Source organism: Ambystoma mexicanum, chromosome 7p, assembly GCF_040938575.1.
Source record: "Ambystoma mexicanum isolate Mex_15411 chromosome 7p, UKY_AmexF1_1, whole genome shotgun sequence".
Lineage (NCBI taxonomy): Eukaryota > Metazoa > Chordata > Amphibia > Caudata > Ambystomatidae > Ambystoma > Ambystoma mexicanum.
The window spans coordinates 69,036,690-69,056,027 of NC_090939.1; the positions used below are offsets into that span (position 1 = coordinate 69,036,690).

Here is a 19,338-nt window from a genome sequence, read left to right on the forward strand (position 1 = left end):
CTGCTGCAGAGAATGCAGAATAACGCAAAGCAAGATTCATCCATCGGGTGTGGTTTAAATAGCCTCCTGTAGGGCTTAGGTGTCACCTTCCACGGCCTCGCCTAGGTAAGAAAAGAGTTCCTGCTTTCCAGAAGATTTCCAGTGTTCTGAACCTAGGGAGTGGCTCCTGCCCCACCCAACAGGAAAAGTAGTCCCAAACAGAAGAGGATTAGGGGCTCAACTGGCAGGTAAGTAAGCAGCATGGTCTGCTGCAGGTAAGTCCACCCAAGCATTATGAGCCTGGCGCTTCCAGCGCTGGGACTGGGCATATTTATGAGCCTGGTGCCACTGGCGCCAGGACAGGGTCCAAAAGGTCCCAATTGGGACTGGCCGGCACCCGGAACCGGGGTTATGGGTCTGCTTCCAAGGGAGTTGGGTAAGTCCTGACCCTTTGGAAGCAGAGATCATGACAGCACCCCCCCTCAAGGCCCCTCCCAAACCGGGCTTCTCCGGGGGTTTGGGCTTGTTAGGAAATGTTCGATGAAATCTTTTGATTAGACGAGGCGCGTGGACATATTCTGCAGGTTCCCAGGACCTTTCTTGGGGGCCGTAACCTTTCCAGTCAATCAGGTAAAATAGTTTAGATTTGGAGATCTTAGAATCCAGGATACTTTTGACTTCAAACTCGAGTTCTCCATCAACTAGGATAGGTTTTGGAGATTTAGTTAGTCGGGTTTTAGGTTGCACAGGTTTTAGTAGAGAGACGTGGAAGACCGGGTGTATCTTCATGTGAGGGGGCAAGTCCAACTTGACTGCTACCGGATTTACTATGGTAGTGATTGAATAGGGACCAAGGTATCTTGGGTTGAATGTGCGTGGTCCTTTTAGAGGTAGATATTTGGTGGATAACCAGACTTGATCTCCTACTTGATATTGGGGGGCTTCCTTCCGATGTTGGTCTGCTCCTTTCTTGTATTGTTCTTTAGCCCTTTGAAGGTGAGAAACGGCTTCCTTAAAGGCTTGGGTGATTGTAGAATGCAGGTGGTCTACTGCTGGTGTTCCAAGATCTTGAAGTGGATCCAAATCCGAGGTTCGAGGGTGACTACCGTATAAAAGAAAGAACGGGGTCTTCCCGGTTCCCGAGTGGACAGAGTTATTGTAGGCATATTCGGCTATCCAAAGGATATCTTTCCACGTTTTTTCAGTTTGTTGCAGCATGCAGCGTAAAAACTGTTCCAGAGTTTGATTGGTCCTCTTGGTTTGTCCGTCGGTTTGGGGGTGGTGGCTGGTCGAAAGTCTCACATCAATTTGAGCCGACTGACAGCAACTTCGCCAAAAATGAGAAATAAATTGACTTCCTCGATCGGAAATTAGAACCGAAGGAAAACTGTGCAGTCGGACGATGTTTTCGAGAAATTCTCGGGCCAGAGTTGCTGCTGATGGTAAGCCTTTGAGTGGAATGAAGTGCGCCATCTTGGAGAATAGGTCCACGATTACTAAGATCGTATTGTATCCGGAGCATGGAGGTAGATCGGTGATGAAGTCCATAGAAAGCGTATGCCAAGGGCGAGGTGGGATGTCAATAGGGCGTAAGAGGCCGGCTGGTTTTTCCTTTTGACTCTTGTTTTGGGCGCATACTCCACAGGACATTATAAAGTCTCTGATATCTTTTTTCCAAGACGGCCACCAGAAGTAGCGCTTGATCTTTTCCGAGGTTTTGGCCATACCGGGATGTCCTTCCATTAAAGAATCGTGATAACAGGAGATTACCTTTTTCTGTAAATCTGTGCTGGGCAGGTATAACCGTCCTTGGAAATACAATAGATTGTCCTTCACCGTAAAGTCCTTCCCCTGCAGATGCCAATTCTGTATGTCTGCCGGAGTTACCAGTTGCCTGGCTTTATCCTTAACTTCTTCAATGGATTGTGTGGCGATTACACCCAGAATTCTTTGTTCGGGAATGATAGGTACAGGTTTAGGATTGATCAAGTGTTCTTCCACTCCCATCCGAGAAAGGGCGTCAGCTTTACCGTTTTCCGTACCAGGTCGGTAGGTAATTATGAAGTCAAACTCGGCAAAGAATAGTGCCCAACGGAGTTGCCTAGAGGATTGAGCTTTCGCGGTTTTCAAATATTGCAGGTTACGGTGATCTGTGATCACAGTAACGGTGTGTCGGGCCCCCAGAAGATAATGCCGCCAAGCCTTAAAGGCGGACTTGATAGCCAGAAGTTCCTTATCAGTAATAGTGTAATTGATTTCAAGAGGCGAGAATTTGCGGGACCAAAATGCCACGGGATGCAACTGATTGGTTACTGGGTCCTTTTGTGATAAAACTGCTCCCATGGCAAGACTCGAAGCATCAGTTTCAACAATGTAGGGGAGTTCTGGGCGAGGATGTTTTAAGATCGGTGCACAGATAAATTTAGTCTTCAAATTCTGGAAAGCTTGTTCCGCCTCGGTAGACCATTCAAAACGTTTGTTTTTCTTTAACAGGGCGCTGATGGGCTGGACTATTCGAGAGAATTCGGGGATAAACCTGCGGTAAAAGTTAGCGAAGCCTAACATGCTTTGAACACCTTTTACGGAGGATGGCGAAGGCCACTTGAGAATTGCATCGACCTTCTTTGAATCCATACGCACTCCGCTAGGTGATAATATGAATCCCAAGAATTCAACTTCAGTCACGTTGAAAACACATTTTTCCAACTTAGCGAAAAGTTTGTGTTGACGCAACCTCTCGAGGACCATTTTCACGTGTTTCCGATGTTCAGTTTCCGATGAAGAATAAACGAGGATGTCGTCAATATAGACAACGACACACACATCTATGAGCTCTCTGAGGACGTCGTTCATAAAATATTGAAAGGCGGCCGGGGCATTGCAAAGTCCGAAGGGCATGACCTGATATTCAAATAGCCCATACTTGGTGCGGAAGGCCGTCTTCCATTCATCGCCCTCTTTTACTCGTACCAAGTGGTAGGCTCCTCTAAGATCCAGCTTTGTATATATGCATGCTTTTCTGACTTGGTCCAGGAGTTCAGGGATCAAAGGTAACGGATATCTATTCTTAACGGTGATCTGGTTCAGGGCGCGATAATCTATACAAGTTCTAAGGTCCCCTTCTTTTTTTGGAACGAAGAACAAAGCTGAGGAAGCAGGGGACTTGGAAGGACGGATAAACCCATTCGCTAGGTATTGATCCAGGTATTGTCGGAGGTGAAGATTCTCAGGCTCGGTGAGGGCATAAATTCTACTACAAGGAGGGGTAGATCGAGGTATCAGGTCTATCTGACAGTCATAAGACCTATGAGGAGGTAGAGAGTTAGCTTGATCCTTCCGGAAGACATCTTGGAATTCTAGGTATTCGGGAGGTAACTGGGGAACCTCCGAAGAAATTGCTGCCAGTGCAACATCAGGTCGAGGGTAACAAATGGAGACACATTCTGGAAACTGAACCGTTCTTGCTCGCCAATCGATCTGAGGATTGTGCTTCTCTAACCAAGGAATTCCTAGAATAATCTGGAACTGAGGGGCCTTGATCACATCGAACATGATCTTCTCAAAGTGTCCATCTTGACTTACTAACGTCACTTCTTGGGTGGTATGCGTTACTGGTCCGGAAGCTATCTCCGTACCATCCACCGTAGTAATGACGTCCTTTACAGCCTTTGGACAAAGAGTCAGATTCATCCTCAATACCATTTCATGATCCACATAATTGCCGATGGCACCGCTGTCGACGTGAGCTTCAATCGCATGTAATCGATCCGGACGTTCAGGGCTAATAAGGACCATAGGTATCACGAAATGCAAGGTCACGGAACTGGTTTTAACGCTCGGCAAGAGGACCTCTATTCTTGTCGGGCGAGGTCATTTCCCTGCTCATAGTTTGTGACCCTGGTAACTGCAGCTCCTACTGCCTTCTTGGCTGGTTTCACCGGACAGTCTCGAAGAAAGTGCCCCGAGTTTCCGCAATAGAGGCATAATTGCAGCTGTTTTCTCCTTTCCCGCTCCTTTTGGGTTAGTGGTCCTTTCAGGCCCCCTATTTGCATGGGTTCCCCGGAGTCTGCTCCTTTGGTAGGAGTTGGTGGTTTGGAAAACACTCGAGCATCAAACTTGGAACGATCGGCCTTCCTGTTCTGTAGTCTGTGGTCTATTTGAACGACTAAGTCAATATAGTCCGAGCAGTCTTGCGGGGGATTCACTACTTGGGCTAACACATCTTTGAGCTCTCCACGTAGACCTCTATAAAACAGCGTAATCCTTTTGTTCTCAGGCCATTGGGTTTCCCCTATCAGTCTGTTGAAAGACGCAATATAAGCCAAAAGGTCTTGATTACCCTGTCGTAATGAAAGGAGCTCATTGTCCAAGGCCTGCCCCAGTGAATGTCTTGCGAACAGTTTTTCCATGCTGAGCTGAAAAGCTTGAAAATCATGGAGAACCGGATCATCCTGATTAACTAGAGGGATCGACCAGTCTGCCGCACTGCCACTGAGGTACGAAAGCACGAAAGCTACCTTAGCTTGATCTGTTGGGAAGGCTGCTGGCCGGCATAAGAAGTGCAAGCGGCACTGATTAATGAATACTGCAAACCTCTTTGGGTCACCAGAAAATCGTTCGGGCGGAGCCAGAGGCACATTCCCGGGTAGGTTGATCTGCACTGGGTTCGTAGAGGATGTTGAAGGATGATTTGCCCCTGATGCGGGCAACTGAGTTTGTCCGGCTTGTGACTGTAGCAATTGTCTAGCGAGATCATCTGTTCGCTCCTTGGAAATAATCAGTTCCCTTCTTAGAGCATTCGTTTCCTGGCGGGCTGCATGCACTTCTGCGCTTAGTTCCCCAAGTAACTGGGCTAGCTGGTCGGTATCCGAGGTTTCCATAGCGCCTGGGTGGGAGTTTTGCGGTGGGCTTTGCGTTCTGTAACGCTCACCTGATTCCCGCAGAGGCGCCGGTCTTGACTGGGCGAATGCCGTGTCTTCAAAGGTGATGTGTAACACACGGTTGGTTCCTCGGGCTGGACCTCTGTGCACTGTGTGTCTGACTCGGAGAGTAAGATGTCTGCAGATAGAAAATATGGGATTAATGAACTGGGGTTATTGGGTGCCTCTCTCCTCTTCCCTTTCTCTTCTCCTGTAGGACCCCAAAGGTTAACGATCTCACCTTAGATAGGTGAACGCCGAGCTCTCCATCTGCCTCTGGGGCAGGGTGCCGTAACCAGTTTCTTCACTGGATAAGGGTGCAGGCCTCTTGACCTCAGAGGACTGCTGTCCGTCGTTTACTGCACGAACGGTAAGTTCTGGGCACTTCAAATGTCTTAAAAGTCTTTAAGTGCGTAAGGCGTGGCTGCTGTGGAGCGGTGCCGAGGAGCACGTGAGTATGGCTTTTGACTTATGTAAAGTTCTTTTGTAATGATACCTCTTGTTTTGCAGGGTTCCGGCGATGGCGGATGGCGGGCTGAAGAGAGTTGAGGATCGAACCTGCGTGAGGAATAGAAGCGCTTGGAAGCAGGTACGTGAGCGCTTGTTGCCTGCTTCACGATGCGCACTAACTGTCTCTTTTACCTTGCAGGTACAAGTTCGGAGCTTTAGAGAAGCTGAAGGGTGCTGGGATACCCGCTGATTTCGGCGTGGGAAGGAGTGATGGCACGTGAGTAGTAAAGTTGCCCAATGTCTCTAAACGCACCTTCTTTTGTCTTTCAGATGCGGGATGCAGCGTTGAAGGCCTCCGGAGCGTGCGAAGAGTCGGTAAGCCTTTGTCTTTCAGATGCCGGAATGCAGCGCGAGGCGTTGGTGACAGCCGCTGGACCAGGCAAGAGATGCGCTGCCACTGAAGACCGTAGTGCTAACCTGTTCTTTCTTTGTCTTTATAGGTGCTGCTGAAGACTGGATTCCAGGATGGTAAGCCTTTGTTCCCTTAGGCACAGGACCAGAAGACACGGTGAGCGTTCTGCTGCAGAGAATGCAGAATAACGCAAAGCAAGATTCATCCATCGGGTGTGGTTTAAATAGCCTCCTGTAGTGCTTAGGTTTCTACTTCCACGGCCTCGCTTAGGTAAGAAAAGAGTTCCTGCTTTCCAGAAGATTTCCAGTGTTCTGAACCTAGGGAGTGGCTCCTGCCCCACCCAACAGGAAAAGTAGTCCCAAGCAGAAGAGGATCAGGGGCTCAACTGGCAGGTAAGTAAGCAGCATGGTCTGCTGCAGGTAAGTCCACCCAAGCATTATGAGCCCGGCACTTCCAGCGCTGGGACTGGGCATATTTATGAGCCTGGTGCCACTGGCGCCAGGACAGGGTCCAAAAGGTCCCAATTGGGACTGGCCGGCACCCGGAACCGGGGTTATGGGTCTGCTTCCAAGGGAGTTGGGTAAGTCCTGACCCTTTGGAAGCAGAGATCATGACAGTGTTCCTAGAAATATTGTATGCTTGTTACGCATAGATACTAAACAATAAAGGATGGAAAAATGTTGTTAATGGAAATTATATTACCATTTATAGAGATTATCAACTAGGATCAATGGTACCTGATTGATCATATTCAAGAATACCAATACATGATGTGTCCCTTCGCTTTCACAAGACTCCAATGCTGTGGCTCTCTGAATTTCTCTTCCAAGGAGTTGGACCAACGTTATCATTAACATGTGCACCGTCAATTAGTGATTTTGCTTCTTTCCATCACTCTGTGTGCCTGGTATTTGTCGCCACCGGATCCTACTCCACTGAGTTCCCCTACCTCCCCACTCCTTGCGGTGTAAAGCCACAGATATGAGGGTAAAAGCACTGGTTCAGGGCAACTGGTCTACCCAGGAAGAAGCAATACTCTGAAAGGAGTGCCATGTCCCTCCTAGTCTGAGATTCAGTGAGCGTAAGATGGCGGACTACACACTTGTGCTGCTCCCAGGTGTTAAGTCTCTAAAGTAGTGAGAGCATTCCCTCTGAAAAGCCATCAGATGGCGATTACTGAGGTATTAGAGGAGTTGGGGGGATTAGTTCCAGGACACTGCAGTTTATCTGTGGCAGCTGTGACAGCAAGACATCTTGCTAAAGTGACTGACCATTTCAAGGCATGTGTTTGTGAGGTGAGCAGACAGTGGGTTATTTAACTCTCGCCCTAATGTCATCAAAGGTCGAAGATTCATGTAGGAAGGGTACATCTTAGAACCGCAGTAAGAATATCCCATAGAGAGAAAGGGACTTATTTCTGCCCTATTTAGGCTTTGCAAGAGCACCATACAAAGGTGGCACCACTCTAATTGAGCGGGGCCTTGTAGTCAGTAGCCTCAAGGAGATCATATCTCCATTGAAGCCCTACATGAGAACGTAGATAAGCTGCCGAGTATGGTGACATCACTGGAAGCCAGGATAGAGAACATGGAAGATACAGTGAGGAGGACTGAGAAAAGGCTCAAGGCAGTAAGCCTTCAGGAAGGCCCTCAAAATCTTGCTTTTCCCTCCAGCATTCTGACAGACCTAGTCCATCTCCGAGGTGAACGATATCACCCCAAAATATCGGGGCCGAAAATCCCGTGTCCGAAAATGCTTCATTTCGAAATGTGCATTTCAACGCATTTATATGTAGGGGGGGGGGTTAGGGTAACAAATATTGTAAGGGGAGTATCGGGGTTGCCGGTGGGTCTCGATCCACATATAAGTGCGTTAAAATGTGAGAGAGAAAAAAAGAAATACAGTATTTTTCAGCTTCTAGATTTTGTATTCGAAAAAAAAAAAGATCACATAGATCAATGTGAACTATTGCCCCTCTCCCCCGACAGGAATGCGACAAGGTGGAACTTAGTCCCCCACGAAAAACATTCAGTCAGGCCTTATGGGAAACTCTGCAAGGCATTGCTTGCAGCTAGGTATCAAGCTTGTGTCTCTGTTCCTTTTAGCCCTCCATCACAATGGAACACAGCTGAACCCCTCCCGAGGCACTGCCACCCACCCCAATACATCTGCAATAAACACTTCTCGACTTCACCCAGCAAATACACATCACTACTTTCAATAGAATTCAGCTGAGTCCACGAACAAATGTGATCTAGCTGTGCACGTAATCAGCCTCCTGGACGCTTCTTCTACCAGGTCAGTCCATTATAGCACCCACCCGCTCCTCTGATTCCTTTCGCCTGCTAGTATGGACCTAGCCGCTCCCCACCTACCTTCGGGCCGAACACATGCATTTTATAATATGAGGGACCTAGCCACTTCTTACCTACCTTCGTACTGGCTAGAAATGCACACATTTTATACTCAATTTGAATACAAAGAATTGAAAATGTACGTTAACGGATTCCTTGAGAGGTTCCAAAGGTAGCAGACGAAACATACCGGACAGCTACATTGCAGCCCTTTCTGGATCAGCATGTGGTGAGAGAAGACTTCTGAACTTTTCGTACTGAGAGCATTTTGGCTGCCTTCGAGAAGGCGAGGTATTCGTATCTGCAGAGCACTTATAAAGTGATTATAGCGCTCTGTGACCCCGATGGCAGAAAGGGGTTTCTGAAAACAACGTCCCAGTTCATAAAGCTATGCACCACTCTTACTTGAGCTCAGAAACCATGATAAAGCGATGGAAAATGTGGGTCTATCGGAAGGATCTCCTGGATCTGGGATGCTTGTGTCAATCTAACATCCGGAAAAATGAAATATCTGTGTTTTCTGACCCAGAGGCAGGGGTCGGTGGCATTTCCGCATAAGGCACACAGGGATTCTGGGACTGTGGTAGGATTGGGTGATTGATGGACCTGCTGTGGCCTTGGACATCAACCAATGGCTGGCATTCCCCCTGATTTTAGGACATAAAGTTTACAGGGATTTGACAGGTGGCACTTTGTTTACACTGTGTCGGATATTGTTTGATCTTGTGCCTATGTTTTGGGTACCACTTTGCTCCTCACTTCCCTCATACACCGACCCTTGACAATAATTGTGGGATGCGACAAAGTTGCTTAAGCGTTTTGGGATGTTTTATGTGCATACTGGACATTGTGCTCCATTTTGGATATAGGGGGTTGTGGGTGGTGGTAGTTGTTCACTGTTTTTATTAGGGGTTCACTCTTGGTGCATGTTTTCCAGTTGTCCTGTGAAGTTTTCTGTTGCATTTCCGTGAACCTCATTTTTTTTTGCCTAACTGAATTAACAGTTCCATATCTGTATCAATGTGTTTCCTTGACCACTGGCACCATAGACACTCGTTTGGGTACGATTGCACAAAAAGAGCCAATCTGCAACTGCTCGATGACCAAACCATCATGTACATAGCTGGGAGCGTAGCCGTAATCCTCGATCTGAAAACTAAGGAGCGTAAATATCTGCGGTGCTGCAGTGGTGGTGGAATTGGAAATATTGCGGTAAGATTTTAATGATCATAATACAGTATTACACCAATGTCCTTTTATAATGTAATATCTGTGGAATGAAAGTCACTTTAATATGATGAAAACACAGATCATAGGCACTGGATGGATTTCATGTGCTACGATTCGTTAGCAGATGGTTGATATGGAGAGAAGGAAGCATGATTGCAGTAGTAGAAGACAGTGAATTTTAAGCTGCAGTGCTGTAGGGAAAGAAGTGTATTGGAAATTGGCACAACATTAATACAGACCCACCTATACTCATACACTGAGGGCAGTGTGCATAGGGCATGGCCTGTGTGATGGTGTCAGTGTCTCAAAGCCATGTCAGAGCACTTCTTATCCTCCCTATAGTCCGGATCTGGGGTCGAAGAAGGTAGAAAGCTACCAGACTCACAAATCCCTGTGCATTTTAACGAGGCCCCACAGTTACCTTAGGACAAAAGTGAAGGGATCCTATGGTACGGTCAGTACTAACCCCACCCCCAAAGTGTTCTTCCTCCTCCCCATAGTCAAAGTTTGGAGGGTCAGAGAAGCTTGCAAGCTAGATGATCCGGAGAACTCCTTCCATTTCAATGGGGTTACCTTCCCTGTTACCTGGGGTCAGGAGTTGAGAAATCTCTAGCCCCAGACAACGAAGGAGAAGGTTCAAACTTTAAACCCTCCCGTCCCCTGCACACTATTATGTGTTGGATAAACCAACTACTTTGATCTCAGAATAGTAAGCAATTAAATTAATGAAAATAAATCATTAACAAGTTTTGTAAAACCCAAAGGTATATATATTTTGTTTTGGATTACAGCTTGAATATAAAGACAAGAGCAAAAATATTATTACAAAAGAAAAGAAACAATTCGAAGAAATGTTGCCAGTAGTCTGTTTTCAATTGGCGATGCGTTTCCAGGATGAACACCTCTTCTTCTTAGGCCTAACCAGACTATAAACAAATATATATAGATTATATATAGGTAAGTTTAGCAAGCTATATTGTACATTAATACCCTAACTGTCGAAAAAACTCTAAACTAAAGACTCAAGTATGCCTCTTTTTTTTCAAAATTAAGACATAAATGCTGAACACATATTCCCATGCACATCAATATGCATAACATTGAATTATAATGAACACAAATAAAATCTTTAAACCAACATAATTAGTGCATAATACGTAAATCATGTCCCCTAAAGAACGGGGGCATAAAGCTTAAGTGGCGAGGGATCCCGCGAAACCAACTGCCCATCAATCCGAACAATAATTAACAGTTGAGACAGAAATAGTTTAGGATGGTTCAAAATACCTGATGGTGTAAGTTTGAGGCAATGTAGACACAATATCAATCACCTCCTGAGAGAAATTCTCTTGTTGTGGTGGTCTTGTGCCAGGGTCTCAGTTCCTCCCCCGTGCCTTATATTATATTGAGAAAAAATTGTTTACTATTCTCAAATAGTTCATTATATTAGGAATGCACCAATTTTGTCTTTTTTTAAAATCCCTAGCCCCAGCCAAGACCCCCCCCAGACCTAGTCAGACAAACCCCATGCACTTCAATGGGACAAACGTCCCTGATCCCTAAAGACGAGACAAAATACACCAATAGCCAGCACAACACTGAGAAAGCCACATCCCTGGACCACCGCTTTAGATAACAGTACCTTTCCCTCACGCAGTTAGCAAATCCACCTGGAAACACACACCCCTTATTTAGTAGCCACAGAAATGGCAGCCTTTGTTCTGCCCTCCAAAACAATAGTAAAACTGATTATTATTCACAGGGAAAAGGACAGACAGCAGGAACCAGAAATCAAAACCCACACAGCATCAACCCTCCTACCCAGAAGCAAAGCTGCAAACCACAGTGGGAGAAAAACAGGCTGCCTGCCAACCACGCACAGAAGGCGTATGGTGGAAATACAAAATGGCCACCAGGCCTTTTAAAGACTATCTTCCCCAGTCTACAACTGCAAAGCCACATGGCCAATAAGATTGCAGCCTTTAAACCCTTGACCGCATAGCCAATCAGGGAAATAGCTGTCCAAGGCACTAAATATGGGGGTTCTTTCAAGCTGATCATGCTAAACTTAGCAGGGCTTGATACCATGATCATTCTGTTCTACTGTCTCACCGAAAACGGTTCCCAGTCAATTGGTCGAAAACATTTGGTCGACAGGACAACTGGTCGACACCATTTGGTCGAATGCCAAATGGTCGAATTTTTTTTTTTTTTTTTTTTTACCCCTTTTTTGGTTTTTTTTGGGGGGGTCCCCCTCAACCCCCTTTTTTTTCTTTTTTATTTTTTTTCCCCTCACGAAAACCCACAAAACACATATATATATAAAAAATAAAAAAAATTCGACCATTTGGCATTCGACCAAATGGTGTCGACCAAATTGCAGTCGACCAGTTTGCTGTCGACCAATTGACTGGACACCACCGAAAACCCCTCACAGTAATGAATGACCTGACACTTTCATGGTTGGAAAGCTTTCTAACTGATCATCCAAATGGTGAATATTGGCCCTGACCCATTTACTTTGAACTCCATCAGATAATGTTGTGGAATTCCTCCTGGCTCGGCTCTTTCGCCCCCTTTGTTCAATATATTTCTCCATCCCTGATGAACGTTTTTTTTCAATTTTCGGTTGCAGTATCATTCTTATGCAGATGATAACCACATGTATGCTGAAGTCCCTTGTCCTACTGATACTGGTGCTTAACAATGGTACATAAATGGATAGTTAGCAGTGGCTTGCAGCTTAATCCCGCAAAGACTGAAATACTTTTGCTGGATCGAGACACGTGCTCGGGGATCGACAGTGGATGCCAATCTCCTCAAGGCTCTTTGGTTTTCCCACCTCATTTGCGTCCAAGGTAAAAATCCTAAGGATAATCTGGGAACCCAACCTCTCCTTGTCAGCACAGATTAACAAAGTCCCCAGAACAGCCTTTGTTCATCTCTGGCTACTTGGACAACTTTTCTGTTAATTCCCAAGGTTGAGCACTCCTCTGTGGTTAGCACGCTCATTAATTCTTACCTGATTATGGCAACACATTACACATTTACACAAACATTACAAACGCTCCAAAGCGCGAAAATGTGCCTAATTTTTCGGCTTCCTAAATTCTCTGCTGGTTCCCTATATCGTTGAGAAGTCCATTGGCTCTTCGTAAGCCAATGGATATCTTTCAAATTACTGTGCTTGTTTTTCAAGTGTTAGTATCATTTGGCTCCTCCCTACCTCTGTTCTCTTTTAACTTGAAATCAGCCAACTTAAAATCTTAGGTCAGAAAATTGCTACCTTTGTGCCACTCTGTGTCTGTGTTTCCTTACCAGAGAGGGACAGACGTTTCTCTGCAGTAGGGCCTAGACTGTGGAACAAATTACCTATTGATATTCGTGCAGCAGTAACATTGGCAATATTTCGACAAAAAACGTAAACCTACCTCTTTTGCTGAACGTTGTTTCCCTTTTCTTCTGGTCACTTTGGCCTGGCTTTCTTTTGGGTATGTTATTTGCTCTTAGATACCGGCTAGCCAGTTTGGTTCCTTCCAGATTTGCACAGTATAAATGCCGAAAGCGCGTAGGAGGGTAGGTGTGTGCAGGAAGAGGTGGAGATATAGGAACAATCTGAGCCACATTATCAGCTGAAAGGCTAAGAGTGCTAAATGACCAGAAGCTACTTATGCGGCAGAGCCAGCATAGAGGCCAGGGAGAGATGGGGTTCCAAAGGGAGCTTGGGGGCCCGAGACAGCTGTCAGGCTAAGGGAGGTGAAGGAAGGGGCAATGCCTACTAAAGATGTAGAGGAAACTGAGTGCTAGGACCGGATGGGATCTGAATGGGAGAACCTGTACCTGTAGGGCAACCCACATAGAGCGTGCGAATATCAGTGACTGTGAAAGAGTGCTGAGTGCTGGGTGCTATATTGCCAAGATTGTGGCAGGGTGAACAGGGCATTGCATCCCTGCATGGAGTGTGGGCAGAGTACCCCTGGAATTGAGCAGAGTTCTATAGCCCCTAAAAATGCTTTGGAGAAAAATATGTAATACAAGAGTGATGACTGAGGATCATATCTAGAACTCACTGTTCTCAAATCAGAGATGACAATTCAGATAGCTATTGTGCAATTTTTAGACCTAGTATTACCTCATTCCATGTTGTAGATTTTGTTTTTTTGGTCACTAATTAATATTTTAGATGATGAAGGCTTTGAGAGGGTAGCTTGTGTTACCTTGCATGGGGCGTTTGTTATGGGTTGTATATGAGATGGATTTGCAACTCATGCAATTTTTAGTTTCTCTTATGTAATTTCACAATGTATGTTAGTGACTATTTTAGATTATATGAATGAATTATGATGTTGGTTTTTTTAAAACTCTGATCATGTTTTATGTAGATTCTATGAATGCATGTACTTGGCTTTACATTATGATTATTTGAAAAGTTGATTTATCAGCTATGACAAATAAATAAAAAAAATAAAAAAAATAGCCCCTAAAAATGAGAGGGAGGGGTTATGCTCCATAACCCTTAGAATTGAGGTAGGAACTATCGCTGCAAGATGGAAGAAGTGAACCAGGCACTTCAACCCTGGATGTATTACAAACGGGGTGCTGGCCACTAAATCCCATTGATTGTGACAGAGAAGGGACCTGGACGCTATCTCGCTCAGACTGTGTAGTGGATTAGAGATCCAGAGGGAATCTGGTTTCTCTAGACAGGAAACCCCTGATGCACATTAGGTTAGCCCATCCTGGTACTATTTAGATTTTTCTGAGAACGTTTATAGACCCTATGGGTATTTATTCCAACCCCTTTCACTGGTACGGTTGTGCCTGGGGGCAGTGCCACTGCCTGCAGTGACCATAGGCACAGTTTTGTGTCCTCAGCATTTGTTGTGGCCATCTACAGGTGCAGACTTCCTGGATGCAGGACCCACAGGACGCATGTGGTCATGCAATCTATGCAAACTATGCATTGAACACTGGGCATGTCTTGTAGTCATTCGCCAGGATATGTGCTTCGGTACTCTGATTGCAGGTGATGCGATGTGCTGGACAGCTTCTCCAAGTCATGACCAGGAACTATTTTCTCCAGGAAATGTGCCTGGGCATGACAGCAAGCAGTGCCCAGGGGCCTTGTGACTACCTGCAATGCCACAAGCATTTACCTGGAGCAAAGCCCTTGGCTGCCAGTTAGACTATGGCCTGAAGCCATTCCCTTTGGGTACTAGACACCAGGACATTTTAATGTTTTTTCTCTAAAAACAATGTCTCACACTCGCATAATATAAAATGATTCAACATTTCACAAAATATACCTTTCAGGAGGCTGCAAAATGAGGAGGTTACCAAAGAGTTTGGAGCTACTTCAGGATACTTTCAGAATCCTCACCTTGGAGGTTACAGGCTTCATAAATGATCGGGAGAGTTTATTTTCCTTAAACCTTCTGTAGCCAGCACTCTGGGCTCCCCAAAAGTATAAGTGACATCTTTAACACCACAGTTTGACATATAACATCTCAACATCAAGAGCTAAACTGCTTCATCAAGGCTGTCAAGGGATCATTTAAGGTTATGTCTAAACTCAATATTATGGGTCCCAAAGTGAAAACATGATTTGCATACGGGCTCGACGTCAAGCTTTTTTGACGTTGAGCTATTTTGAAGTTTAAAAGGAACTAAGGATACAAGAGAGCTCAGAGAAGTTCTGAAACTCTTTCCAAAAGACCTCAGAACAACCAGCCGCAATGGAAGATCCAGGACTAGTGGCTCAGAATGGCACAGCTTTGATCCTAAATTCTCAGGTTCCTGCCAAGCACAAAAGGCATCAATCACCCTAGTTCTAGAGGCATGAGCTCTACCCAATCAGGGCATAGAACAAAGAGAGCTAGAATCCTGTTAATGTATGAAATGTCCCTAAGACTTGCAGCCTTTGACTACGCCATGGGCTGCCACGTCATAGTGCACCAGATAACTTCAGTCAAATGGGAGTAACTTCTCTCTGCCAGCAGACCCCTCTCTTGGAGACTGTGGCATAGATGGAACCTGCAGCACCATTAGCGTTCTGTCACGTTCTTCAGAACATGAGTTGCCGGTCTAGTCATTTCCAAGAGGGCCGCAGTCTGTTCCCTTTACATTCACTCCACAGTCCCCTCTCTGTGCGTTGCAACCGCTACCCCTCTTTGTGATAAGACTCTGTTTCACTCGTGTACCTTCGCTCTCTCCTTTTTTCTCCCTTCCTTGCTTGCCTTGTGCTCTTGTCCACTACTTTGTGCCTTACTTACCTGCTTGTTTGGTGCTTTCTCTGCTCGCGCTACCTTCTTTACTTGCCTCACTGACAATCTGCACCCACATATTCCTTATGCTCCGCACTGCAAAGCACTGCTTTCCTCTTGGAGTTCGCTCTGCTCATCCATTCATTACCGTGTAAGAAGTTTCTGTGGGAATCTATTTCCACTCTGCTTATTTTTCATCTGTCTCCTGCATTCAGTGGACCTCCAGTATTTCAACGACTTTCTAGCAAAAACCACCCGGATCAAAGGGCTTTTTATGCCTGTTGGTTTTTTCCCTTTTTGCCTGGTTGTTTTGGGCAGGGGCCTCCTGCCTTAGCTGTCACTAACAGCAGGCATAGTGGCTTCAACCTGGACCATACTTCTACACGGACAGACGTTCGTCCGGAAAAAGGGATCTTCCACACCGCCAGATGAGTCACCAACCGTCTCCAGCAGTGAATACTCAGGTGAGGAAGATCTAACCACCAGTGACAGTTTGCAACGCCACCCATTTACACCAGGATGGCATCGGCAGAACAGGTACAAGAACTCCTTGCGGCAGTTCAAGGACTTTCCCTGGTAGTACAAGGATTACAGTCAGAAAATGCTGTACTTAGACAATATCCGCCAAAGAACACCTTGCTGACCTCCCTTCTATGAGCCTTGCCTCAGGCAAATTTGATGGCTTCCCCAAGAAAATCTGGGAATTCATTCATGCATGCATTGTGCATTTTACTTTTAGACCTGTCATGTATGCAACAGATCAAGCTCGAGTGGGATTTATGATTTCAAACATGGTGGGTAATGCCCTGGCTTGGTCCACGCCACTCGTGATCTCTACCAATCCAGTCTTGCAAGACTATCCCACATTCATCACTCTTTTCAAACAAACCTTTGAGAGACCAGAAGTGGCTTATACTGCTGGTGAAACCCTGTTGGACATGCGACAGGGTTCAGCAGACCTTATGCACTATATCAGCACCTTCAAGAGAACAGCAGTGGAACTGAATGGCCTGAAGAGACCCACTATACCATATTTAGATGGCGCTTACATGAGGACTTGAAGAGTGAGCTGGATCGTATTGCCCGTCCCTCCTGATTTACTTTCCTTGGTTCTCCAAATCGACTATCGCTTACAGCAGAGGACAACCGAATGGAAGAAATTACCAGGCAAAGCGTATGCATCCTCACCCACGAGTACAGCTCTTCGGGCCTCTGGATTTGTACCCAAGGAAGCACCCATGCAGATCGGGTCTGCTTGGGGTCCATTGTCACCCTCTGAAAGATTGTTTGTATTCTTGTTGAGGCAGCCTCCTGTTACGAGAATGTCCTGGAGTCCTGCAGAGGAGGTAGGGAAACGAGAGACCCCAACCCTAGAGTGCACCTCAGGCTGGGGTTTTATGAAAGGTCTCATTGTTTCCACCTTCGCCTCTTCAACTTCATTGGATACTCGGTTTATGGTTGTTCGTTTAGTTCTGCTGGTCTCGGAAAGGTATATAGAAGCCTTGGCACTGATAGACAGTGGAGCAGCGGGCAACTTTATGGATGTTTGTTGGGCAAAGAATGAAGACATTCCCCTTGAAGAATGCGTCGAGACGCGAGCAGTTGAAGGAATGGACGGCAAAACCCCTCGGCTCTAGACCCATTACTCCTACTTCGGTCCACGTTCCTTTGTCCATATATGATCACATTGAGTCCTTAACCTTTGATCTCGTCAGAGCAGCTCATGTTCCTATCATTCTAGGATTACAATGGCTGAGGAGGCATAACTCTCGCATTGACTGGAAGGAGAATAAACTTAATTTCTGCTCTGAATTCTGGCTCACCAGTTGTCTGCCAGCTTCCGGTACGCATCCTATCTTCGGACAAATGGTCTGTCTCTTGGTCCTCTGTAGCTGAGATCAACTGTATTCCTTCACCCTATTAGCAGTCGGGGGAAGTATTCCTGGATAAAATCCCTAAAGAACCTCCCCCACACCGTCCCGAAGATTGTGCCATAGAACTAAAACCTGAGGCCCTGGTACCATTCAGTTGCATGCTTTCCTTAACTATTCCAGAAAAGAAGGCATTACAAGCATACTTGAAAGAGAATCTTCAGAACGGTCTTATTTGTCCCTCTAAGTCTCCTGCTGGAGCTCTGAATATTCTTTATCCAAAAAAGGACTCCCAAGAACTCAGACCGTGCATTTATCATAGAGTACTCAACAAGGTGACAATACCAGACATGTATCCCATGCCCCTTATAAGAGATATCCTAGAGGCTGTCTAAGGAGCCATCATATTCACCAAGCTGGACTTATGTGGCGCTTTCCATCTCCTGCACCTCCGCACCGGAGGGGGGTGGAAGACCGCTTTCAGAACCCCCTATGGACTGTTAACGCACCAACAATTTTTCAACGGTTCATGGGCTGATTGATTTCAGATCTGTTGTATAGATCAGTTATTATCTATCTTGACGATATATTGGTATACTCTAGATCTAAGAACCTTCCTCAATAACACCTTTTCGAAGTTTTGGAAAGGATAAGAAAGAATCACCTGCCAGTAAAACCCTAAAAATGCCTTTTCGAGGTATCATCGGTCCCGTATTTAGGGTTTGTTTTGTCTGACAAAGGCATTGATATGATATGATATGATATGGCATTTGTAACGCGCCTATACACAAGTGTTTCAAGGCGCGACGAGGCAGGGAGGGGGAACGGGGAAGACAGACAACGATCCTACTAGGCCAGGTGTCATTCAGATCGCGCAAGTGCAGGGGTGGGGGGAAGGGAAGATGTGCAAGGGGTGGAGGGGGGGAAAAACAAGGGGGGAGGGGGAAGTGCAGTACAAGGTAAGTAGAATAAAATAAATAATAAATAAATAAATAAGGAGGGCCAGCTGGTGGCAAGTGCAAGGTAAGTGCAGGTAAGTGCTGGGAAGGGGGGGGGCTGGAGGGATACAGAGACAGTCCCGTAGTGCAGGGGTTGCCAGGGAGGCAGTGCAAGTGGAGAGTGGCTGGGCCCAGGGTCGGGGAGTGGCCCAGTTGCAGATTCAGTGCATTTCAGCGAAGAATTAGCAGGGGAGAGGGAGAGAGAAAGCAGAAGCCAAGAGGAAGGTTTTGAGGTGCTTCCTGAGCCGGAGATGGTTCTCCTCACGTTTCAGGGAGGCAGGAAGGCTGTTCCAGAGGGAGGCCCCTGCCGCGGAGAGAGATCTACCCCCAGCACGTTGCTTCGAGAAGCGGCTGACCCTGAGGGAGTTGGAGACGGATGAGCGAAGGGATCGGGAAGGAAGATATTTAGGAAATTTCCATGGATCCTCGCAGGGTCTCTGCTGTGCTAAGATGGCCCACACCTTCTTCAGTAAAAGACATCCAGATTTTTTTAGGACTGGCACATTTTTACCAGAGATTCATTCCAGACATCTTGTCATGACCAAACGCTGGAGCCTTTGGAGACGCTGGCGGCGGGGCTAATGATCCATCACGCCTTTCTTCCTAACTGACATCAGTGGCCTAGTGCTTTTCCCAAGATGGCTGCTGTGTTTATTTCTCCCGTCTTATCCTCCACTTGGCTTGTTGCAACCCTCCCACACCGGTTAATACGCTGCCGAGTCTTCGCTTGTTCTGCCTACCCTTTTTCTCCTGGCCTGTTGTTTTTCCTATTTCCTCCTCCGTCTGGAGACACTACGGCATTGCTGTCACTCCTGCTTACTTCCGCCTTCTCTTTTTTCCCTCCTTGCTCGCTTGTCCATGC

At 46.2% G+C, this 19,338-nt stretch overlaps 1 protein-coding gene across 3 annotated transcripts in view; it reads left to right on the forward strand.

Annotated features, from left to right (window-relative positions):
* CFAP44 (cilia and flagella associated protein 44) overlaps positions 1 to 19,338 on the forward strand; it is a 1,393,686-nt gene that overhangs the window by 460,860 nt on the left and 913,488 nt on the right. For all 3 annotated transcript variants that reach the window (XM_069635797.1, XM_069635796.1, XM_069635798.1), the window contains one exon: positions 9,164 to 9,326. In XM_069635797.1, coding sequence (XP_069491898.1) covers positions 9,164 to 9,326 — 163 coding nt within the window. The remainder of the gene's footprint in view (positions 1 to 9,163; positions 9,327 to 19,338) is intronic.